At 42.9% G+C, this 25,026-nt stretch overlaps 1 protein-coding gene across 1 annotated transcript in view; it reads right to left on the bottom strand.

The window, feature by feature from the left end:
• Nucleotides 1-25,026, bottom strand: part of col22a1 (collagen, type XXII, alpha 1) — a 66,736-nt gene that overhangs the window by 9,458 nt on the left and 32,252 nt on the right. The window contains exons 14-45 of the mRNA XM_076301888.1: nt 24,501-24,554; nt 23,635-23,688; nt 23,083-23,118; nt 22,775-22,804; nt 22,608-22,661; nt 22,238-22,291; nt 16,257-16,310; nt 15,623-15,721; nt 15,159-15,212; nt 14,929-14,982; nt 14,441-14,494; nt 13,950-13,994; nt 13,491-13,553; nt 13,259-13,312; nt 12,660-12,701; nt 12,052-12,084; nt 11,647-11,700; nt 9,968-10,021; nt 9,693-9,746; nt 9,524-9,577; nt 9,328-9,381; nt 8,316-8,420; nt 6,933-6,977; nt 5,710-5,787; nt 5,583-5,618; nt 5,365-5,418; nt 5,139-5,183; nt 4,923-4,958; nt 4,651-4,764; nt 3,332-3,385; nt 2,985-3,038; nt 2,111-2,164 (exon numbers count right to left, since the gene is read on the bottom strand). Coding sequence (XP_076158003.1) covers nt 2,111-2,164; nt 2,985-3,038; nt 3,332-3,385; nt 4,651-4,764; nt 4,923-4,958; nt 5,139-5,183; nt 5,365-5,418; nt 5,583-5,618; nt 5,710-5,787; nt 6,933-6,977; nt 8,316-8,420; nt 9,328-9,381; nt 9,524-9,577; nt 9,693-9,746; nt 9,968-10,021; nt 11,647-11,700; nt 12,052-12,084; nt 12,660-12,701; nt 13,259-13,312; nt 13,491-13,553; nt 13,950-13,994; nt 14,441-14,494; nt 14,929-14,982; nt 15,159-15,212; nt 15,623-15,721; nt 16,257-16,310; nt 22,238-22,291; nt 22,608-22,661; nt 22,775-22,804; nt 23,083-23,118; nt 23,635-23,688; nt 24,501-24,554 — 1,779 coding nt within the window. The remainder of the gene's footprint in view (nt 1-2,110; nt 2,165-2,984; nt 3,039-3,331; nt 3,386-4,650; nt 4,765-4,922; nt 4,959-5,138; nt 5,184-5,364; nt 5,419-5,582; nt 5,619-5,709; nt 5,788-6,932; nt 6,978-8,315; nt 8,421-9,327; nt 9,382-9,523; nt 9,578-9,692; nt 9,747-9,967; nt 10,022-11,646; nt 11,701-12,051; nt 12,085-12,659; nt 12,702-13,258; nt 13,313-13,490; nt 13,554-13,949; nt 13,995-14,440; nt 14,495-14,928; nt 14,983-15,158; nt 15,213-15,622; nt 15,722-16,256; nt 16,311-22,237; nt 22,292-22,607; nt 22,662-22,774; nt 22,805-23,082; nt 23,119-23,634; nt 23,689-24,500; nt 24,555-25,026) is intronic.

The following is a 25,026-nucleotide window of genomic DNA, read 5'->3' on the forward strand; positions in this document are numbered from 1 at the left end:
CTACAGCATCTCCTTAACAGTAGCCTAATGTTAACAAAATGACAGCATTCATATGACAAAGGAAAACGAATCCGGTCACTCAAGACTGTGCCGCAGCTGTGGGGCAGAAGACGCTTCGTGGCCGTCCACAACGTTATAAACTTAACCTAAATAGTCGGCTGCTGTAAGCTACAATCGGATTTTATTGTATACCCCTGTTGTCTCAATGATAATAACATCTCATTTCCGACTATATTTCAAAGTGTGCCGTTCATTTGCATTATTAACATAACATCGTATTTTGTCATTTTTGGCGAAGACATGCATTCCGTTAGGGATATTGAACATATTTAACATTCTCTAACCATCGTGATTTCGAATTGGTGCAGTTGTCAGCACAAAAACTCATTTTATTCTTTTGCTCTTTTGCATTGCTCTATGCTGTTCTATGGTGCTTTCTGCCTCTTGGTTGCGCACAGCATGTTTTCGTGACGTTTCATAGAAATCCATGTATAATGAGCGCATAAAACGACTTGTTTTGGGACATTAATCTAGGCTACGTTAAGCTTTAAGGATTGTATGTCCTTAATTTATTTATATAGGCCTATTTAGGCTAGGCTACTTGCGCAAACCCTGGATAGACTTTTATTGCCACACAACAATATTGGTGGTATTTGTTACATTAGCTTCAAAAGGCACCGCTTCAGAAAGCTGCACTGCTTGTGAAAGAAGGGGGTGGGGGAGGGGAGCTTGCAGCCAAGTGTCGGAAAAATGCATAGCCTACAACACAGAACCTGCTTCTCGCATTAGTCACTGACAGTAGACACGCTTCCAGCCTAATGACTTTCACACATTTTCAATGATTTACAGTATGCCTAGACACATTAGCGCTCCACGTGTAGAAACTGTGCAAAATACAATGTGTGAATGATGCTCAATGATTTGCCAATAGCCTATAATAGTCTTCTGCTGGGTTGCATGTACTGTAGGCTATAGCCTACAGTTTTACTGTAGGCTACATGTTTTCAGCCTTTATTGGTTAAATGACCATTTTTATTACGAAAATATTTCTTAACTTCAAAAACTCAGTGTCTAAAACTCGGTGTCATTCAGACTCAACCCTCTTGACGTTTGGTGATTAATTGACAGCTGTTTTGGGACACGTTAAACTTTCTTTATAATGAGCGCATAAAACGACTTGTTGTTTTGGGACATTAAGCTACGTTAAGCTTTTTCACGTTAAGGATTGTATGTCCTTAATTTATTTATATATTTAGGCTACTTGCGCAAACCCTGGATACTTTTATTGCCACACAACAATATTGGTGGTATTTGTTACATTAGCTTCAAAAGGCACCGCTTCAGAAAGCTGCACTGCTTGTGAAAGAAGGGGGTGGGGGAGGGGAGCTTGCAGCCAAGTGTCGGAAAAATGCATAGCCTACAACACAGAACCCGCTTCTCGCATTAGTCACTGACAGTAGACACGCTTCCAGCCTAATGACTTTCACACATTTTCAATGATTTACAGTATGCCTAGACACATTAGCGCTCCACGTGTAGAAACTGTGCAGAATACAATGTGTGAATGATGCTCAATGATTTGCCAATAGCCTATAATAGTCTTCTGCTGGGTTGCATGTACTGTAGGCTATAGCCTACAGTTTTACTGTAGGCTACATGTTTTCAGCCTTTATTGGTTAAATTACCATTTTTATTACGAAAATATTTCTTAACTTCAAAAACTCAGTGTCTAAAACTCGATGTCATTCAGACTCAACCCTCTTGACGTTTGGTGATTAATTGACAGCTGTTTTGGGACACGTTAAACTTTCTTTATAATGAGCGCATAAAACGACTTGTTGTTTTGGGACATTAAGCTACGTTAAGCTTTTTCACGTTAAGGATTGTATGTCCTTAATTTAATCTGTACTACAGCATAAATGTCCAACAGGTAGAACTCAAGCTGTTGTGAATAATGTGTGCAAGTGGAGCCTGGTGCTTCACACTAGACAAGACAATATTGCTTTAATTAATGTTCTTCTACCTCAGCTAGTGTGGCATGACTGCAGAGTGTTTGAAATCTAATGAATTTGGCATAGCACACGTGCAAACTGTCTAATGAAACACTCACAGGTGGACCCATCAGACCAGCGCTTCCTGGGTATCCTGGAGGTCCTGCTGGTCCCTGCAAAAACACAGACACACATGAGTGCAACCTGTACGCAATGCCAGGACTCAAAACTGGCCATGTGGTGGTCACCTCAGGCAGACATCACATTTTTGGTCATTAAGAAGACGCTCTAATACAAACCACTTACAGTGAACTACCTATAGGGGGAGTCCCCCTAGAGCAAGCCAGGGTTAAGTGACTTACTCAGGGGTACAATGATGGCAGCTCCAGGGGTCAAACCAGAGACTTTCTAATGTGGAGTCACAGCACTCAAAAAATACTCCATAGAAATGCATGGGGCTAGTTTGTCACGCCAATATGGCCGTTGTCTACACATATCCCACCCCTTCCTCGACAAAACGTCGACATGTAAATACATTGAGCCAATCATGTGGTGTGATGTGAATACATTGAGCCAATCATATGGTGTGTTGTGAAGACATCGTGCCAATCATGCGTTGTGATCTCGCCGCTGGAGCAAGATTGGTGTCGTGAAGACTTGCACACGCGCAGTTCGACCCAAAGACTGTGCCCGATGAGTGCCCATAAAACGTTGGTATATGGCCGCCGAGTGGAGGGACTTGCCTAAAAGGACTTTGGTCAAACTTACAACCATGATGCCATGTCCAAGTATTTTACAGTCATTGTAAAACATCAATACCATAACTTTGTTACCCTGAGAACACACATATAGTACTGAGGACAACATTTATCTGTATTGTATTGTGCATTGATTTGGATAGATAGTTCCCAAAAGGTCACAAAAACACTCAAGTTTAAGATGGCCATGCTAGTGGATTGGGGATTTGGAAATGATGGTGGAGATCTATCATACCTTTTCACCTTTTTCTCCAGCTGCACCAGCAGGCCCTCGGTCACCTTTGCCACCCTGCAGGTATTAGGGGAGCACTTATTAAATGTAATCCACATCAATTATGTTGATTTCATCTCAGTTAATGGGCCTCTAAATTATCATTTTTATGTATTATTTTTTTGCCAAAAGCCAAAGGTACTTTGTCTTCACAACAGTATCTGTTGTAAATATGGAGCAAAGTACAGACATTCTAAAATATTTGTTAGAAAGAAACTTTCAGATGATGCTTGGATATGAAGGACGATAACACAAAGACTTGATGAACCATTGCTGTTTCAGCCATTAAATAGGTGTACTGTTGACCTCACCTTTGCACCCTCCTGTCCTGGTGGTCCAGCTGGACCTGTTGGTCCTGGCTGACCCTGCAAACACACACACAGAGAGAACCAAATTAAAGCATCCTCAGTAGCAGTTGGGGTTATGAGCAGCGAGTGTTTGGCACCCTGGAGAAGGTTATCTAATGGTGTGCAGGCAGCCTTTTACCTCTCTGGCACTCACCCTGTGAGTGTGTGTGTGTATGTGTGTGTTTGTGTGTTGTGTGTGTATGTGTGTGTGTGTGTGTGTGTCTCTGTCTCTCTTTGTGTGTGTGTGTGTGTGTGTGTGTGTGTGTGTGTGTGTGTGTATCTGTGTGTGTGTATGTGTGTGTGTGTGTGTGTGTGTGTATCTGTGTGTGTGTGTCTCTATGTGTGTGTGTATGTGTGTGTGTGTGTGTGTGTGTTTGTGTGTGTGTGATGATGGATGTTGTGCAGGGGTGCTTCACACTCTCAGGGGGTGCCTCCTAAGCGTCCATCTGTGCCCAGCTTTATGAGAGAGGAGCAGGAGGCCTCATCCCTCAGCAGCTCCCCATCTCTACGTCTCTATCTTCATCTCTGTTCTCTCCTTTCAATCTCCTTTCTCTCTCTCTCTCTCGTTCCCATTCTCCGTTTTTGTCCTTCGTCATCTCTGTCTCTGTCTTTCTCTCAATATCTCTCAGGGGTGTCCATATTACATTTTTCACTTTCCAATCTCTCTACCCTTTTCTCTTTATCTCCCCTTCTCTATCTCTCCTTCAATCTAGCCACTCCATCTCTCGACATCTCTCAATACCTGTATCAGTTTTTCTATTTCTCCTTCTCTCTCTCTCTCTTTCTCTCTCTCTTTCTCTCTTTCTCTCTCTCTTTCTCTCTGCTTCTCTCTCCCCATCACTCTCCTGCTCCTGCTCTAAATCAACCCTAAAAACCACTATATATTTCATGGATGCAATCTGTACCAATTTGCTATTCCAAGCAGGGCTTTTTAATATGAGATGTCAGACTGACAGTTGGGTCAGAGCCAGGGAAATATGAGGAAGCGAGGTGCATCTCGTTTCCTCTTTCTGAGTAGGTGTAGGAAGTATGTCTGGGGTGGCAAGTGCATACTTTGACCTGACAGTGACACGCTTATTCATGTCCACACCTCACCAAAATAAAGAGTAATTTTAGGGACATAAATTATACCGGTAATTAATAATCAATTAAAAAATAAACTAAGGATACAGAGATTGTCTTGTGTAGTAAACAGTTAATGTGACAGGAGTTTAATGAGTCACAGGAGTGATGCTCAGTGATGAGATTAGGTTCCCTGACCACTGCCCGCGAAGCCGTCTTACCTGGTAGCCGTCCTGGCCGTTTTTGCCTGGAGGTCCCTCCAAGCCTTTATCGCCAGGCAGGCCGGGGATGCCCGGGGGCCCAGCAGGACCAGCCGGGCAGTCAGAGCAGATGTCCTGGGCAGAGGTAGGGTAATGAGGGATGACATTAATTAATGTGTGTGTGTGTGTGTGTGTGTGTGTGTGTGTGTGTGTGTGTGTGTGTGTGTGTGTGTGTGTGTGTGTGTGTGTGTGTGTGTCTGAATAAATTGTAGCGATGTTCAAAATGTTCTCACTTTCAGGTTCAGGTCAGATAGATCTGCTGCTTTTCCCTGTTAAAGAAAGTTGGAGAGCATCATTGGAGATGTTCTAAACCTCAACCAAACAAATGAACAAAGGCCAAACTTAAACCTGACATTAACTGACAGTTAAATGAATCATGTTATTATCAGATTATTATCAATTATTAACAATTGGTATGATTCATTTGCTTTGTTTTTTTTAATACGTACAGGCTCTCCTTGGGATCCTTTTTCACCTGGTCTTCCAGGTAACCCCTGTGAAACAAGATGACATTCAAACTTTGGATGTAAACTCTGCTTATGTGATGCAGTATGTGAATGTGTGTGTGTGTGAGTGTGTGTGTGTGTGAATGTGTGTGTGTGTGTGTGTGTGTGTGTGTGTGTGTGTGTGTGTGTGTGTGTGTGTGTGTGTGTGTGTGTACATCAGAGCACTTACATTGTGTCCAGCAGGACCCTGAGGCCCAGCCACACCTGTTGGTCCTGGATTCCCCTAATAAATTACGCGCACAAACAAACATTAGCAACAACGGTCATCATTTGAGTATCACTATTCAATATTACTGTTGTATACTGAACCACTGCATATTGCCAATACATGTTTACAGTCATGTACTGTCCATAGTGAGCAGGTTGGGACTAATAGAGGACACTCACCTGTTGTCCCCTCTCACCAGCAGGGCCAGGTTGTCCCTGTGACAGAGAGAAATCACCTTAAGAATACAAAACAGTTTGTTTGTGTGGGTGAGTGTGTCTGTGTTTGTGGTGTCAGGTATGTTTGTACCGGTGGTCCGACTTTGCCCTCTCCTGGTGGTCCTCTGGCTCCTGGCATGCCTTGCAGCCCTGGAGACCCAGGCTGACCCTGTGCATACACACACACACACACACACACACACACACACACACACACACACACACACACACACACACACACACACACAGACAGACAGACAGACAGACAGAGACAGACAGACAGACAGACAGACAGACAGACAGACACACACACACACACAAACACACACACACACACACACACACACAGAGAGAGAGAGAGAGAGAGACATACAAACACATGCACACACACATTATTTAAGTTAGACTTACTGCAGAACTACTGACTCACACAGAATCTCAGCACAACCCGCCTTAATTCCCCTGGGTGTCTGGTGTGCTTTTAGCCTGCTGGGAAATGACTGCCGGCAGCCGCAAGAGCAGCAAGACCCCTCCTCACCAGGCCACAGGCCACATGCCGGCGTCTACATGCTGTCTCACACTCACAATTCGCCTGCACTCCGGTGACTCATTTCTCTCCCCGTTTCTATATTGGTTTGTTTGTTTGTTTGTTTGTTGGTGCAGGTTTGTCTCTCTTTGTCTCTCTAGTTTCCGTTGTCCATTACCCATTGGGTCGGCCCTGACAAAATAACCTGATCACAGGATTAGATTGCGGACGGTCGCCAAATGATACAGATTTGTCAAAGTACATCTTGTAAAGGCTTTCAATGCTTTTACAGGGCACTTCAGCGTGACTGAGGGTTCACCTTTGTGAAATTGCTTTATTGACTGCTGGGCCATGCTTGGGTGCTGACGAGTAGCACTGGGGAGTCTAAGCTTGCAGTTCCCTCCACAAATGAGATATCAGAGTTTACCAGCAGGACTTGATCTCAACGGACTGTTCTGTTTTGATAAGTGTCAAGGGGAGTGAGAGGGTTGGTTGGTTGTTCAGTGACTCCAGAATCCAGAAGTCACAATCTGGCCTGCAGGTATTTCTGGACCCTGAGTGGTGTGTGGGTAAGGGGAGCATAAGCGGAACACCACTTGCCATTTCACTTTTTGACTATTTTTCTCACATGTTTCTCTTTTCTCTCTATGTATTGCTGTGGATTTTTTTTGCCACCTAGATTACAGAGGAGGAAGAATGACAGGAACAATGTGTGTGTGTGAGAGAGAGAGAGGAAGGAAGAAAGAGCAAAGAAAGGAACTAGGAAAGAAAGAATTAAAGTACATTACCTTCAACCCTGGAGGTCCTTGTGGTCCCTGCGATCCTGGCTCACCCTGTAATTTTACAGATGAAACGATTACCTTTCAAATCAAGTAGACCCACACATACACAAACTCAGAGCTAACACAGGCATGCATACACCCCCCAACACACACACTGTGCATAGAGTCATGTAATGTGCTATAGACACATTAACACAGATTCCCAGATTTCACAATGATAGGTGAAACGTCGATCAGCACAGCTAGAAAGACATACTGACACACGCACGCACGCACGCACGCACGCACACACGCGCGCCACACGCACACACACGGCTGCTATTAAGAACTGCTATATGAGGTGTTGGTTCTGAGTTGGCAGCACACTAGGATTAGGCTAGATGTTAACCACAACACCTGCAGTCTGCACAGCAGCACTGCGCTCCTTCATTAGCTAGATACCATGCCATTAAAAAGTGGTCTCGCACACACACAAGCACACACACACGCACACACACACACACACAGAGACACACACACACAGAGAGACACACACACACACTCTCTCTCTCTCTCTCTCTCTCTCTGTGTCTCTCTCTTTCTCTCTCTCTTTTACAGAAACACACACACAAAAACACAGCCACACACTTTCTATCACTAAGTGAAAAGCAAAAGCGTAAACACTTTCTTCCTCGTGTGTTTCCCAGTGCACATAAAATATGCAGACTCAGGTGGAGTAAACCACAAATTCAGCCCTATTATCGTAAGGCTGTCTGGGGCAACAGGGCTGGATTTAAACAAATCCATCACACGTTCTCTGGTACTCCAAATACACACTTACACAGAGGAATAACAAAGCTTTTAATGTGAGAGGAGGCTCAACAAGAGGAAAGTGAAAAATACATACAAATTTTAGAGAAGCAAAATCAAGTCATTTTAATGAATACGGCACATCTATAAACAACAGGAGTTGCACCACAGTGATTTCCATTTATACATACATCTCCATACATATTTAACCAAGTGAAGAAATGCTGTTCATGCATTCTGCTATTTCGCATGAGCCAGTGATGTGTTTGGGAGATAGCGTCAGGCTCAGCAGAATAGACCCCACTAGCATTGACATTTAGTTGTACCTCGAAACTTTGGATGTGAACTGATTGCTTCTCTGCTTATGTGATGCAGCTTGTGAATGTGTGTATGTGTTTGTGAATGTGTGTGTGTGTGTGTGTGTGTGTGTGTGTGTGTGTGTGTGTGTGTGTGTGTGTGTGTGTGTGTGTGTGTGTGTGTGTGTGAGTGTGTGTGTTTGTGTGTGTGTGTGTGTGTGTGTGTGTGTGTGTGTGTGTGTGTGTGTACACATCAGTAGCAGTCTACAGCCGTGTGGCTAGTGCACAGTCATCGGGCCCTTACCCTCTGTCCGTCCTTGCCTTTCCCTGGTGGTCCGGTCTCTCCCGACAGCCCTGGTGGTCCAGCCTGACCAGGGGGGCCAGAGGGTCCCTCTTTGCCAGTCTCTCCCTGCAGGGGAAAGAGAGACACATAAAGATGAAGATGAATGTATGGATCTGACTAGAGTGGAAGATAGCCATACGCACAGACTGTGAGGAATTTGGTTCCTACTACTAGAATGGTGGATAGAGGTGATACCACAGACTTTGGTTCTTACTGGAATGGTTGAAACCATTGACATTAAATAAATGTCAGTAAATAAATAAACAAATGTGTGAGCTAATACAATGCATACTCCCTGGGAAAAGAAAGAAAGTACTATCTGGGTGCTCGTCAATGATTAGCAATGAATTATGCTGTACTTACCCACAGACACATTCTGTTTTAGTGTTTTTTTATAATGCTCATTGAATTATATAATCGTTTAAAACCTACAGCCTTTTTATTCATCACTCCTTCCTTGCACCTTCGAGCAGCTACACTAGACCAAGAAGCTCACTGGGAGTTTATCACACACAGAGTGTGGCTGATGCCAGGAAGGATGTCAGGACACCTGGCACTGGAGGGATGTGATTCATCCTCTTTCTGCTTTTACTTTGGCCCATCAACCTCTACCTCTTGGCAGGCCCCGTAAGATGAAAAAAGTTGTGAGCATCAGTGCTGTCTGTCACTACATCAACGCAATCCAAGTTTTAAATGTAACCTACACTGAACATTCTATCTTTGCATTTCCATACTTGCCAACTGTGTACATGACCATTCACCATCATCATCTAACATAAACTTATGAAAACATAATTAGAGTAAAGCTCCATTCATTTCAATTTCTTGGTGTCTTCTTCATGAAAATATTCTGACTAGATGAGAAGATTAGAGACCTTCTTCTCCCAAGGTAGATACAATAAAAGTTTCATGAATGGTAGTAGTGACCATACTGGATAATAATAAATGATAAGCTGATGCTGTTAGGTCTCACCTTCTCTCCTCTTGGTCCAGAAATACCAGGTGGTCCAATGCTACCAGGAATTCCCTATAAAGAACAACAGCATGGATAGTATGTTAAACAGCGTCAGATGTTTAGGCTATTACACCATTGACTCACATGTGCTATAAAACGTTTAGTACACTATTACAACACTATTGCTACATTACTACCAAGTAATAATACATACCACATTGCCTGGAAGGCCACGGAGACCCTGAGCTCCTTGCAATCCTGGTGGGCCCTGTCACCAAATCAACACAGTGATCTGAACAAAACCCAGCTGCAATTTCAACGCAAATTATGATATTGTAATGCACCATTCATCAGAGCCTGTGTGAGGAATAGGTGGCACTTACTGGATCTCCTACTCTCCCAGTCTCTCCTTTAGGTCCTGACTCTCCTTTAGGGCCCTAAATGGAGAGAGAGAGAGAGAGAGAGAGAGAGAGAGAGAGAGAGAGAGAGAGAGAGAGAGAGAGAGAGAGAGGGAGAAAGAGAGGGAGAGGGAGAGAGAGAGAGAGAGAGAGAGAGAGACCACTATCAATCAACTGGCCTTATCAAATGCACAATCAACTAGAACACACTTCAGCCCAGTAACAATCAGTCTAAGAAAAGATGAGTTAAGATATCTTACTGCAGGCCCAGGCTGTCCTTTGAAACCTTGCTCACCAGGAAGTCCTCTTTGACCCTGTGGAATGAAGTAAAGAACACGATCGTTAGCATGTTGCCTTCACTAGCTGACTTTAAGCACTTAAGACTTAAAGTGAAAATTTTATATATACACAATCTTCTTTGGTCTATTTTAACTGTTAAAATCATGTGAAGGTTTTTAATGAGGTCTTTATTGTTACATTGCAGACCCCCTGCGTTACACTGCAGCTAGGCTGAAATGAACAAGGAAAATGAACAGCATAGCTTTAGCCCTTTTAGCATAGCGCTGAAGTGCTAGTCCCGCTCTTCTAATAAAATGTGCACTTTACTATGTGAACTGACCTTTTCTTTTTCATGAAACAGTAATGGCCAAACAAATTTGACACCAGCAATAACTCACAATATACTGTAGAGCTATGTGAAGCCTTTACCAGGAACATCTGATTTCTAGGATGACTTATTAGGGATATGTTATGGTGAAAGTCTGAATCATTCATCAGATCTGTTCACGGTACAGTTTATGTTGTCTGGATAAAAATAGTGCAAACAAAAGCTTGGATGTTTTATAGTATGAATGTGCCAGGGTGAAAAATGTTTTATAATATCAATGTGTCAGAGTGAAAAATGGATTCTAGTCTAAATGTCTTGAGGTTTTTTTTGTAGATGGTGTTGTTTGTTGTGGGTGCGAAGAAAGACTCGTTCCAAAACGGCTTTGTAAGAGACAAGTTCATTGCAAGAGCACTACAAATGAATTGTATGAAATGGTCCTCAACTCAACTGAGATGAGAAATGAATTCCTTTTTAAATGGAAACACTGCTTTATTATTGACTCTTCCCCAAGAGCCTGGATTGTTTGTTTACAGATGACAGTAGCTCAAAATACAAAGGGTGAAAACAGGAAAGACATTTCCAACCAGACAGTTGATTTTTATCGAATTGTTTCCAGACACTAAACAAATGTATATTTATTTGTATTTGTGCTACCACATTGTACACACACAGTACAATGTAACATACTACTGAAAATAGTCACTCAACCATAGGCGTAAGAACTGCCTTCAATGAGAAAGACTATACTATAGTGTAAAGTGGCTTGATAGCAGAGCATTCATACTTTGATGAAAGTCAAACGTTTAGAATTGTGGTGCTGGAAGTTGAACAGTCTTGTGGGAAATGAAATAAATATGATTGAGTTTCCAAGTTTAATTAATTTTGCTCTTTTGAAAGTATCGGGAGCATGAAGAGGCCACTTTCACATTATGAAGAATGAGGAAGGATGCTACAGTAACTAATGCAGGGTGTTTGGCACTGTAGAAACAGTGTTTCACACTGAATAAATTCATTCATTTTAAAAAAATGTACACTTGAGATCACCCATATAATGCAGGACCCAAATATTCTGAGTACAAAGTCATTTGATACTCAGCTTGTTCATCTGTTTGATACTGTACATGAGCAATCTTGCAATCTAACTCTCTACCGCCATCTTGCTGTGCATGTCTGCTCTGCAGATTAAAGCTGCACTTTTAATCTACGCGCAGGACTAACTGTACACTCAACAGAGAAACAGAGAGCAAGAGATCTACAGCATACTGAATATTGACGTTCACAGAAATCGCAGAAATGTCAGAAATGACGTTCACAGAAATTACAGAAACTCACAGGTTCTCCAGGACTTCCTGGCTCTCCCTTTGCTCCTCTCTCTCCAGGCTGACCCTATGGTTGTAAAGACAACCAAAACAACAAACAAACAAACAAACAAACAAACAAACACACAAATGAGAGAAGACAAAAAAGGCATCTTCCACTGTCCTTCACAGTGTCCTGCCCATTAGTCACTGAATTTTGAATCACTGACTCCTAATGCACTTACATCCAATTTCATCCATTCGTTCTCAAAACATTAGGATTCATACAACACTCAATTATCACTTTTCATATGATAATGACATGGTATGACAATTGTAAGCCTCAACACTTAAAACATATCAACATCTAATAAATGAATATAAAAAGTCCTGAAAATGTCAACTCAGGGACAGTTCAGTAAATGTGTTTATGACTTACTGGCTCACCAGGTTGAGGGATGACATTGGCCACCTGTAATAAAAACACAGCAGAGTTTGTGTTGAAAGGCATGTGTCTCACAGTGCTCAGAGATGTTGTGCTGAGCATCACTGCACCTTACAGGTATATACCCTGGTAGTCTGGGTATGGTCAGATGTATGACAAAAGCTGAAATAAACTTTTTTACTGACATTGAAAACTAGTGATCAGTCAACAAGACTCAACTAATCACTTTGTATCTCCACCCTGAATAAACATAAACAGAAGCATTTGTCAGCATAAGGCACGAATAAGCAAACCTTAGGGGCGGCCTGTATACATTTCTCTCTGCAGGTCTCACACTCTGCACAAGGACACGGCAGCAATGATTACTCCTCATAATGACAAATCCCCCTCTATTAGATGCAGGAAGCAGTTCGCCCGGCCCGCGGCCACTCGCGTTTATTACAGCAGAGCGAAACTGAGAGCAGCAACACGGTGGGGAGAAAATAGGCCTCTGTCTCTCTCTATCTCTCTCTCTCTCTCTCTCTCTCTCTCTCTCTCTCTCTCTCTCTCCTCTCTCTCTCTTTCTCTCTCTCTCCTCGCATTCATCTGGCTTAATTACTTACGTCTCCTGGCAGTCCGGGCACTCCTCGAGGCCCCACGGCACCCTGGGAAAAAGAACAGGAAAGGAGGTGGGGCTCAGCGATTGGTTGCATACTAATGAACTAATTAATGCTGCTTCCCCGAATGGCAATCACTGGGGACACGAGGCCTGATGATGGGCCATGCACCATGGGGAGAAAGCATGCTACTATGGAGGCCATTTACTTGAAAAAAAAGATGCTAATAAGTTAAGGAGAGAGTGAAGAAGTGTGTGTGTGTGTGTGTGTGTGTGTGTGTGTGTGTGTGTGTGTGTGTGTGTGTGTGTGTGTGTGAGACAGAGAGAGAGTGTGTGTTTGAGAAGAGGGGAGTGAGAGACAGTGAGAGAAAGAGAGAGATAATGGTGTATGTGTGTTTGAGAATAAATAGAGAGAGAGTGTGTTTGAGAAGATAATACATAGAGAGAGAGAGAGAGAGAGAGAGAGAGAGAGAGAGAGAGAGAGAGAGAGAGAGAGAGAGAGAGAGAGAGGAACAGAGGGCAACACTTTGGCAATAACACCTTGCCCATTCCTTTCATTGGGATTCTCGTGGGTATGTTTTATTTTAATTCAGACAGCATTCTTACCGTGTCACCTCGATCACCCTTTGGTCCAACTGAGCCATCCTTTCCTCTGTCACCCTAAACATGAGACCAGTGATGAGAGCCGGAATGCAAAGGCACCTTCGGTATACAGTATGTGGAGTGCAGCATTGCATACTGTACATACATGTACCTGTTTATTTACTTCTGCCTTACATGCATTGTGTATGTGCTATTGGCTTGAGTTTGTGTTTGTGTTTGTAAATCAACAACTCACCGCTGGTCCTTTCTCTCCTCTTGGACCCATTGGACCTAACTGCCCAGGAGAACCTGCCTCTCCCTGCAGAGATGATACACACACACGCACACACGCACGCACGCACGCACACACACACACACACACACACACACACACACACACACACACACGCACACACGCACACACATACGCACACACACACACACGCACACACACACGCACACACACACGCACACACACACGCACACACGCACACACACACATAACAGGGGGACAGACACACGTAACAGGGGGAAAGACGTACAAATGGTGAGAAATGTTCCTGTGCTGAAATTAGCTCTGTGTGTGTGTGTGTGTGTGTGTGTGTGTGTGTATGCATATGTGTGCAATGTGTATACGAGTGTGCATGTGTGTGTTATGTGCGTGTGCATGTGTGTGTACTGTATGTGTGTGTGTGTGTGTGTGTGACCAACTCACTCTGTCCCCTGGAGGTCCACGTGGCCCAGGAGGTCCGTCATCACCCTAGATCAGAAACCCACAGACACTCCATCATCACTCTTCACCACATCACTGCCCATCATATCACATACAGTATATCGGCACGTACATCCTCTCATCTTAAGGCCCGTCCCCTCTCCTCATCACTCTCTAATCAGCTTCATCATGACACCATCACCAGCAGCAGACTGATTCAAACACCCCCAGGCCTTGTCTCTGACTCTGCTGTCTAAATCATGAAGCAGGAGTCTCCCTCCCCAATCACATGTTTAAAGTGTAAACATGAATTAAAGATCAAACTGCAGGCAATACCACTAGCAGAAATACATTATTAAAAAGTACTAGACAGTTTCATCTTCTTTAGACCTTTAAATATTTCATGATGCGTTCGCAAAAACACAAACCTTCGGTGTCTGAAAGGCAAGAGTTTTTGAAGAACTTTATAAACAGTATTTGGTAGCAGTTCTTACCTTGGGCCCTGACTTGCCTGGAACCCCATCAAGGCCAGACTCTCCTCTTGGTCCCTACACGGGGAGCGCATAAGGCCATTTGAGTCAGATGGCAGCAATGAGAGAAATCAATCTGGCATTGCAACTATTAACTACAAGTGGATACCTCAGTTTAACAGCTCTTTGCAGATGTACAATATCAATGCATCTTAATATATCATATCATGACAGAGTGTTTCATTACATTAACAAATGGGGTACTGGTAGTGGTTGAAGTGCCCCCCCCCCCACCCACCCACTTGCAAAGCACTTTGTGGGCCTTGATAAAGAGCTATATAATGTGTTGTAATCTAATGTGTGAAATCAGACACTGTCCTCTGCTATGCTATGCTATGCAGCTGTATGAGTCGGCCGTAACAGCCCTAAAGTCTGCCCGGCGTCTCAGCAGGCCGGTGGGGTCTTTGGAAGAGGAGCGCCACATCCATATCCATATGCTTAACACCACTGACCTTGGCTCCGTCGTTGCCAGGGAAACCGTCCAGACCATCTTTGCCCGGCAGACCCTTGAGAGATGATAGGAGGAAGGGAGATGATGTAACAATGGAACTTTACAGCGTTGCTCAGATAGCGACTGTCACGCTGAATGAGGGAAAATATAATCTCACAGTGGTATGAGACAGAGGCCTGATTCACTGATGTGACAGATAGGTCTCATGCGGTCGCCACAGCGGAAACTTACAGGTTTGCCAGGCTCCCCCGGTTTGCCAGAAAAGCCAATTTCACCAGGAAGTCCCTGTGCAGAAGAAATGCAATAACAAAGGGTTATTATCAATAAGCCTGATTTTTTACTTTAAGCATTTAACAATACATTGGTTAATAGCCTGTCTTATGTTGTGTTGGAATAACAACATCAATACTGTGTACAAATAAGCAAGTCTAAATCATAAAATAAAAGTGGAACTTTATCAATAATGTAGAATCTCAGGTGCTTTTTTATGCTTTGAGGAATAAACATTTCAGTTACTTGTGAGTGATGCTAGTGTTGATGTTATTTAATACCAAAAAAACACAGTGAGGTACAGTAATATGTATAGACAGCACCTGAATATTAACAATGGGACTTTCAGCTGAAAAATCTATTTGAGTAGCAAGTTTTGCTGTAGCCACTCTGGAGCAATAGCATCTTTATCAAACAGTACTCACAGGAGGGCCAGTCTGCCCATTGTTGCCAGGGTTTCCAGGTGGACCCTGTGCACCCTGTGAACCCTGTGGGCCCGGGGGACCCAAAGGACCCAAAGGACCCTGAAAATGAAACACAAAAACGGTGACCATCCGCGAAATCCCACGCGGAAAGCAACTTGGGCTATTTGGCCTACAACTACAGTTCCAAAGGCAACCACTAGAGGGATTACATGTCTGTGAAGTACTAATGTCTGACTAGGCTGGTCTGCACTGCACACATGTGGTTTCATTATGAAGCAGCAAGCTTCATGAAAATTGAGCAATGCTGTCAACATGTTAATATGTAATGGGGATGTAAGGGCAATTGATGATGACAGTGTACCCAAATATATTTTCCTGTTTGCTGCCACTATCTTCTCTCTTTACAGTGACATTTCTCAGATGTACTAAATCCAGTATGAAAATGCAGCACATTTCAAGTGAAAAAAGCTTATATTAGAGTTGTCTTGCTAGTAATAAGTAAACTGGAGAAATTATTATACATGGAGCGAAACACATTGAAAAACAATCATTAAAACAATCATCCATTATGGAAAAAAACAATTTTAGTTCAAGCAATTCTAATCAATGTCACATTGAAAAATCAAGTGCTTACAGGGGGTCCAGGAAGTCCATCAACACCAGGCAAGCCACTTTCTCCTTTTTTACCCTGTGAATAATAGCATGTTACTGATTGCAAACAAGGTTCATTACAGCATTGGACAACTGATCATGTTCTGAACAACCATCCAGGAAGGGGCAGGGAGTGACCCATGGAGGTAGCATATAAAATGTGAGTTCAAGACGGACGAAACATTGCAAAGCACATGATTAAATGCAAACAGTGGTGCATTGTTTGTGCAAACACGTTGTTCTATTAATCAATGTGTGATTATGTTTGTTTATGTCTGTGTCAAAGTAACATGCCGTGCTGTTTGTGTGTACTCTTGTGTTTTAATGTGTTTGTGCTGAAACACAAATGGCCTCTCAAGGGTATTCAAGTCTAAGTAAAGTAATATTTAAAGTCAAGCACTTGGAGGTCATTGTTCGCTTTCTGTATAGCGATCCTGATGAAATCGATGCATATACTGTAGGTTTCATTTTCTTTTAAATTCGTCATTCTTATCTTTCATCTGTAAATGACTTGATGGTGACAGGATACCACCTCCGACACAACCACCAAACAAGCAAAAACTACCTCAAAAGTCTGTTATAATATTGTTGTAAACGGTTTTCACAAATGTGTTCTTCAGCATTCAAATTCCCAACATTATTTAAACCAAACTCCAATTATGCACAATAATGTTTTGATTATTGATCTTAATCCCTAATTCTGTACACTGAATAACAAGAGGTATGCTGCCACACCATCAGTACTTAATGTCTCTTAAAAGTCATGCCTGAGTGAGCAGGATATCTAATTTCTTATATCTGTCAGTCCTTGACTCCTCCATCCTTATTGCATCACTTCCTCATTTCCTTCACGTGATTGATTAGAAGGGGCTAGGACATAAGAAAGGACGGAAGGACGGAAGGAAGGATGGAAGGAAGGGGCAATTGTCAAATAAGATAAATGAGAAGAAGACAGTAAGTTAAGCACACAAGGGCCTGAGAGGCTACATGTCGCCATCTAGTGGATAAAATAATGTACTGCATTCATGTCCATCCATGATCTCAGATCTGTGATATGTGAAAGGGTAGATAAGTAGAACAAAAATGAAAAGAATGTGTGTGTGTGTGTGTGTGTGTGTGTGTGTGTGTGTGTGTGTGTGTGTGTGTGTGTGTGTGTGTGTGTGTGTGTGTGTTCAATGAGGGTGAGTGACTTTATGGCCAAGCAGTCAAGCGTACAACAAGCTCACAGCCCTGTCAGATTCTCAGACAGCAATTTCTTCTGGGCCACTGCTCTTAAGTGTACATCCCTTACACAAACACAAATACAAACAAATACAACACACACACACACACACACACACACACACACACACACACACACACACACACACACACACACACACACACATACACACACAGGGAAAGGCATCAGCACAGACACATAACCTATATACACACACACAGGTGCACAAACACACAAAAAAAAAAACACAGATGCATACACGCATGCATGCACTCATGCACTCACGCACACACACACACACACACACACACACACACACACACACACACACACACACACACCTCTACACACACACACACACACACACACACACACACACATACAACTGCCACTTTCCATGACTATACATGAAAACATAAACAATAAATAAAACACGCTCAGAGTCAAAGCCATTCACTTCAGCATAGCCTGTCAATATCACCTCCAGATCTACAGAGCTACAGAACATTCATGTCTCCTGTCTACATCATCCGAGCAGCTCGGCTGACTCAGTGGAATAAGGAGGAGTGCCGTCCCACAGGACAGGCCATACAGCTTCAGCTTGTAGTGGGATGGTGTACTGGATACTAACTCGTATCCATGCAGCGTTTGGCTCATGGAGGACATGGGCGGACTGGCCATCTGGCATACCGGGCATTTTCCCGGTGGGCCGACGCACCTTTTGGGCTGATAGAATAGGCTATAGAATTATTTTGCCCAACGATCGGCCCACAGGAAGAACAATCAGCGGCCCATTGGTTACATTTTCATATTGACACTGGAGTGATCCAATAACAGCTCACGTCAGGCCCCACCCCTCCAATTTCGGCTCAGAGCCAGGATTCTGTGAGCGCATCAAAAGTTAATCGAAGTTGCCTACACGAAATTGCGGCGGTTGCCGGTAGGCCTAGTGACAATTGTGCAAAATTAACACCAATGTAGAAGCTTCAAAAATACAATATTGCAAGTAGGCTAGCATATGTCAGCAACATGTTGAAGTTCGTTGAGTTTGAACGAGGATGTAAGCAAGCTTACAGAACAGAGGGACAGTGCAGGTGGTGGAGAGTGCGAGCGAGCCTCGTTGAGGCTACATGATAAGAACTCAGTGCTGGAGCAGGTATGCTATGTATGCCATGCTGACGCCTGACGATGATGATTATGATGACTTATTAATTGCGATAATGTAATGATATGGTAATGGTAAGGTCGTGCTGTGATTATAATAACAATAGCGCAACTTAAATTTTCTAAATTAATGATTTGCAAACCTGGACAGCAAAAGAGTGTCAAATCGACGTTAATTGATTCAGTTGAATCAGTTTCCGTCAGATGGCCAAAATTCAACATCGATTGCATGAGTGGTGGTTGGTCTCTCAAAGTAGATAAGGTTTCTATCTTGGAAGGGTTATAAAGATGGGCTAAAAGACTGTAGACTGACAGAAATGTAGGCTACAAAACGTCAAGTCATGCACAAGTCAACTATAACCTATATAATATGCTATAGGCTGTTCCAAAATGCTTGTAGCTATACTGTTCCAAAATGTACCAGCAATGTAGGTATAGTAGGCAGTATATACAGGAATAAAATATTTCCAGCAACAGCCCTGTTTATTTTGTGTTGTTTCAGTTGTCCTACAGTGATAACTGGTATAAATTACATTAATGTCTACGACAATCTGGGTAATTTAACTCTTTATACATAGGCTTCAGTAATTTTTTGGTGCTGCTGTCAATTGAGCATTGTATAGTTTAAATGTAGCCTATTGGATAATTTGAAATGATACTTTGAATTCAAGCAGAAACTCTTTAATAATTGCTTGTATAGCCTACTTGAATATGGAGATCATGTGCTCCATGGCTACCTCTGATCAGTCAGAGTGATAGCCAATGAGCCCTACATCACTTTCAGTGCTCCATGACAGTGTATTTAAGGGTAATGCAAAGATTTTGTATTTAATTAGGCGTGCCCGAGTGATTTGAGGGCCGCTTGGGCCAAATATGCCAGGGCCGATTTTTGGTCCCAGTCCGCCCCTGATGGAGGATGTGTGTCCTGTGGAACTTACAATCTGACTGTCAAATTATAGTGGTGCGTGTAAATAAAACCTACAGTGTAGTCTGTTTCCCAAATAGGAGCCAATATTCCATTTCCAAGCTGCAATTTGTTCTTAGGAATAATATACAGTATGTTGTGTAGATGTGTAACTAATGCTGACATTGACTTTTTACTAATTGCTATTTGTGACCCTGCAAGGCGAAACCAGTCACTTTGGTAAAATTTACAAAATGAAGTTATTGTGCTCACATGAACGGCCATTAACTAAACTTTCCAACGGTACAGTATATCGAGGGTATTGCAAAAAGTATCGCTAGATAACCGCATCCAAAGTCACGATACGTCAGAAGAGGAGAAAATTACCTTTTTAAGTAAATTGTCACGTGCCATAGTGTGAGGGCACAGTTATTATTAGCCTTACGGTAGCGTGACTTTGAAGCGGATGACTGACTATGTGCAGTTTCATCAACGGTGCAGTGAGTGTCTTTTTCTGCCCCCTAGTTAATACCTGGGACGGTCATAAGGTGTCACTACAGAATATAATTAATGTATTTTGGGGGAAGTAAGGGAAGAGAAAGTTCTGTGTACACAGATTGTGTAAAGCCTACTTTTAAAATGCGCTATGTACAGTAAATAGAAAACTTCTCCTGGTCCCTAAAATGACGCCAGGCTATTTCTAAAAGTTTGTACTTTTGACCGTGCGTGCCCTGAAAGGCAAGTCTTTCACATTCATGTTCGTTGCATATTCGGTTACATCTGCCAAGAACGATAGAGAGCTGACATATTGAGTACATTTTAGCTTTACTGTAAAACCTTATAGCGGCGTGGACAAAGGGAATGACTGCTAATGTGTTGAATCTTCATCTAAATAAACTCAGGGTTGAACAGTCAAAACATATGTTTTTTCCATGAAATTTGTTCACAATATGAAAGTGTAGACTGTATACTGTCAAATTATGCGAAAACGTGAAATTCAACATTTTAACCCGTATGTTTGTTTATCGTGGATTTTCTCAAAATAGCACCTTGCGCAAAGCGACTGGTTTCGGCTTGCAGGGTCATATTTATTAATTGTAAAAATAACTACTTTCATTTCAGTTCATTGTACGGTGTATGCTCTCATCTCTGAGAATGATCAGTTATGAAAGGCTTTCTCCAAGAACTCAACATTGAGCCAGAGGTGAATTTAAATGAGCAAACTTTGGTACTTTACACGCTCCTGTGTGTGTGTGTGTGTGTGTGTGTGTGTGTGTGTGTGTGTGTGTGTGTGTGTGTGTGTGTGTGTGTGTGGGTTGGGTGGGGGGGGGTATAATGTGCACACAGCTGCACTACAGCACACCTGTTGTCATCTGTCACTGTCTTAAATTCAGTCATTGATTCAGCTTCTGCCACAAGGGGGCGCTAGAGCCCTTGTTTCTGCTGTTCCCTTCCTCTCCTCATACTTTCTTGCTCTCCCTGCTCTTTTCTCCCTCCACATCATTTCAATCTCATATTAATCATCTGTCATTACTACATAAACAGAAGGAAGCTCATTAAAAAGAGTGACATCGTTGGGCAGAACATGTTCTACCTTGTAAGCAGATCACACATTTCCAAAGGCACAATGATGGCTCACAGTTGAGTGGCACATTCCATGATTACTGCCCTGAGTTTTCGTTTTTTTGCATCCTGTTCTTTGCGAGTGACATGTCAAATTTCTAATGGAAAGCAGAGGGTGTAATGGTGTGTTGGGAAATACGGCACTGAGCTGACAGCGAAAACATCCGCCACAACAACAAAAAAGTCATGACTCATGGAATTGAAAGCAGTCCATCAAAGCAGAAACTCTTTTCTTGGAGGGATGCAAAAAAGAAGAAAAAAAATCATGTGTGCTCAAACAAAGATTTTGAGAGTGTGAGTAGGGCTCAAAAGTACCTCCCTAGAGGCAGCTGCAACAGAAGTTTCTCTCCCTTTCTTTCTAGGACTCTCTCTCTCTGATTCTCTCGGTATTTCTCTATTCTCTCGCTCTCTCAACTCCCTTTCTTACTTTCCCCCTTTGCTGTCTGTCATTTTCTTTCCATCCATCTCTCTCTTTAGTCTGTCAGCACTTCACAGCAGCAGCAGCAGCATCAGTAGCAGTACAGAAACCTTGAGCACGACCATTCCTGCCTCTCATCCCTTCCTCTCTCCGTCCTTCCCACAGCAGAGTGTGTGTGTGTGTGTGTGTGTGTGTGTCTGTGTGTGTGTGTGTGTGTGTGTGTCTGTGTGTGTGTTTATGTGTGTGTGTCTGTGTGTGTGTGTGTGTATGTGTGTGTGTGTGTGCGTCATGCGTACGTGTGTGTGTGTGTGTGTGTGTGTGTGTGTGTGTGTGTGTGTGTGTGTGTATGTGTGTGTGTGTATGTGTTAATGTGTTTTTGTTCCGTTGCTATGGAAGGGGCTCCTCAAGTACTAGACTTTGCTGATACAAGTGGATCCCCAGATGCAGATCTGCTGTTAAAACCAAAGACAGCATGTGTTCCACATGTTCTAGACAGCATGTGTTCCACATGTTCTCTACACGGCCCTCTGTGCATGGCCCAGAGAACATGGTATTTTGGGAGACAAGGGAGCATCCAATCCTCCACATGCACACACCCCTTACCCCAGTCTGGGTTGCATTCTGTTACCTTACCCTTTGACCAAACTCTCCGGGCTCTCCTGGAAACCCTCTGGCACCAGGTGGACCCTGGAAAGAGGAAGTGAATAAAAGAGTCAACAATACAAGACCTGATCAGTGCAAATGATGTTTTAAAACAAAACAGACCTGTGTGTTGTCTTTAAATGCATGTGCACAAACACACAAAGAGTCACACACACACACACACACATACACACACACACACACACACACACACACACACACACACACTCACACACACACACACACACACACGCACCATCTCAAATTTTTAAAACACACACTCAATACGTTTTAGCTCTCCTCTGGTAATACAATATGTATAATGAGGGCACCATAAGTGGAAGGAAGTCATAATTCTTACGGGTGGGCCGGGGGGTCCTTCGGCCCCTGGGGGCCCAGGTGGACCAGGGGTCCCCTGAAAAAAAAAAAAACAACAAAGCATCAGAGCTCGTTCATCAACATCTAAAACAGGGGACATACCTGGTAGCCATGAACATGCATAAAACGGAATAGCCAGAGTCTACTTACAGTCGCTCCTTTCAGACCTTCTTGTTGATACTGACGAGAAAAAGCAAGAATCAAACAATAAAATAGTGAAAGAAACATCAGAGGGGGAAAAGGGAAACATTATAATGAGCAACCACTGAAGGCGTGCTCCGACATGATTATGTGGTTTTACGACTATCCGCGATGATTTAAACAGAGCGGTCCGCTAAGCTAACCAGGAGACAGCCGAGCAGACTGCTTTCCTTCTGTAGCCCACCCCCACCCCACCCCCCGGCTTCAAGCAGCTACCAAAGCATGAGTTACATTTAATTATGTAGATAAGCTCTTACCACATCCCCAGGTAGTCCGGCTGGCCCTCTCTCTCCCTGTGAGGAAGTTGCAGAACAGCCCAAGGTCAAACATGGAGGGACGAGTGGTGTTAGCACATTAATGGCAACAAAGTGAACAGCTGCCTTCATTGTTTACGTTATTAATAGTGTAATATTCATGGGAGAGCAAAAGCTGTGAGGTAAATTACATCATTAGGGTGGCGTTTAAACACACATACGTGCCTAAGGACACGGGATAATTGGTCGTTTTGCATCCCAACGCTTCGAGAATCTGACAGTGCTGTTTAATTGCTCGCCTCGAGCTGTGTGTGTGTGTGTCTTTGTGTGTATTTGTGTGTGTGTATTTGTGTGAGTGTGGCTGTGTTTTCAAACTGTTTTCAAACATCCATATTCTCTCACACACACACACACACACACACACACACACACACACACACACACACAAACACACAGAGACTCATTTAGGAGCTATGTACACTACATTACGTGTTCTGAGTGTACAAGCTTCTAAGCAGGCTATTCACTGATATTGTTGTCAAAAGTACGCCAAACCTTCTCTCCTTTGACTCCATTAGGCCCAGGAAGTCCCCCGGTTCCTTTCTGACCCTATGGTCACACACACACACACACACACACGCACACACACACACACACACAAACATAAAAACAAGACATGGTCAGACTTAGTGCTGGGGCTGCAGCAGCCAGAATGTCACCTGTGCGCTCACCGTCAGAAGTGACACAACACACAGCAGGGTTTAGCAGAGTGCAGACATATTTCGCTCATATTGAGCCCACTGTCAATCAATCAATCAATCAATCAATTGATCAATCAATTAATCAATCAATTGATCAATCAATCAATCACACTGTCAATTAAACTTTACTTATCATACTTTTCATACAAATCAAACTACAGTGCAAGCAAGGTGCCTTACAACCAAGTGACAAAAAGAAAAGATTCAGAAACTAATGAAATTACATCTCAAAATGAAATGAAATCATGTGCCACATCTTAATGACACATTTAAGTGAAAGTTATTTATTTATTTAAGTATTCAGCTCTTTCTGTTCCTTCTGCTGTTACTGTTACCAATTGTTCACTGGTGGATCTTGAACCCTGTTTCTCATATCAGAGAGAGTTCCACCCCCAGCTAGAGCTCAGTGTTTCCCATACATTGACTTATTTGTGGCGGCCCACCACACAATATCAACATTGACCACCACACAATGATTTTCCTGGTTGTACTAAATTGTGCTTAAATCTGGTTAGCATCATAGCCACACTGTGCTAATTGTTAAAAACTGTTGTTCAAGTTTATTCTGCAAACCAACCACCACAAATGGAATTCAATTCTGTGGGAAACACTGAGAGCTGCACCTGTGGGGAGAGGTGAGGGAGGAGAGGGGACACTCACGTCTTTTCCTGGAACTCCTGGCTTGCCTGGAAATCCATCTAGACCAGACTGGCCCTGCAGAGACAAGAAATATTTATTTCAACGATTATGCCATATTACAACCAGGATGCCTGTTTAATATCTATGATGTCTTATTATAACCAGAATGAGGATAATAATGAAGAATACTGATTATAAAATGATGTCATGGTTTATAAGAGAGCTTCATCATTGATAGTTTGTCCTAAGGTTGTAGACATTCATTCAGAAAGTAGGCCTATGTTATGTCTGCCTTATAGACATGTTTCCTTTGATAAACTAAAAGGAAGTTCAATGACAGCAGTAAACTTCGACAAGTCTTGTATTGATTCCACATCCTCTGTCCCTGCAGGCCTACACCATATGGTGGCAATGAATAGCGTCTACACCAAATGTATCTCACTGCTGGCTCCTGTGTTAGCAGATCCACTGCCACTCAACCCCCCTACCTCCCGCACACACACACACACACCACACACACACACACACGCACGCACAAACACACACA

This window comes from Alosa pseudoharengus, unplaced genomic scaffold (genome assembly GCF_046254945.1).
Source record: "Alosa pseudoharengus isolate Yale_2024_CS ecotype anadromous, Long Island Sound unplaced genomic scaffold, YU_APseudo_1.1 YU_APseudo_1.1_scf_23, whole genome shotgun sequence".
In the NCBI taxonomy this organism is placed as follows: Eukaryota; Metazoa; Chordata; class Actinopteri; order Clupeiformes; family Clupeidae; genus Alosa; species Alosa pseudoharengus.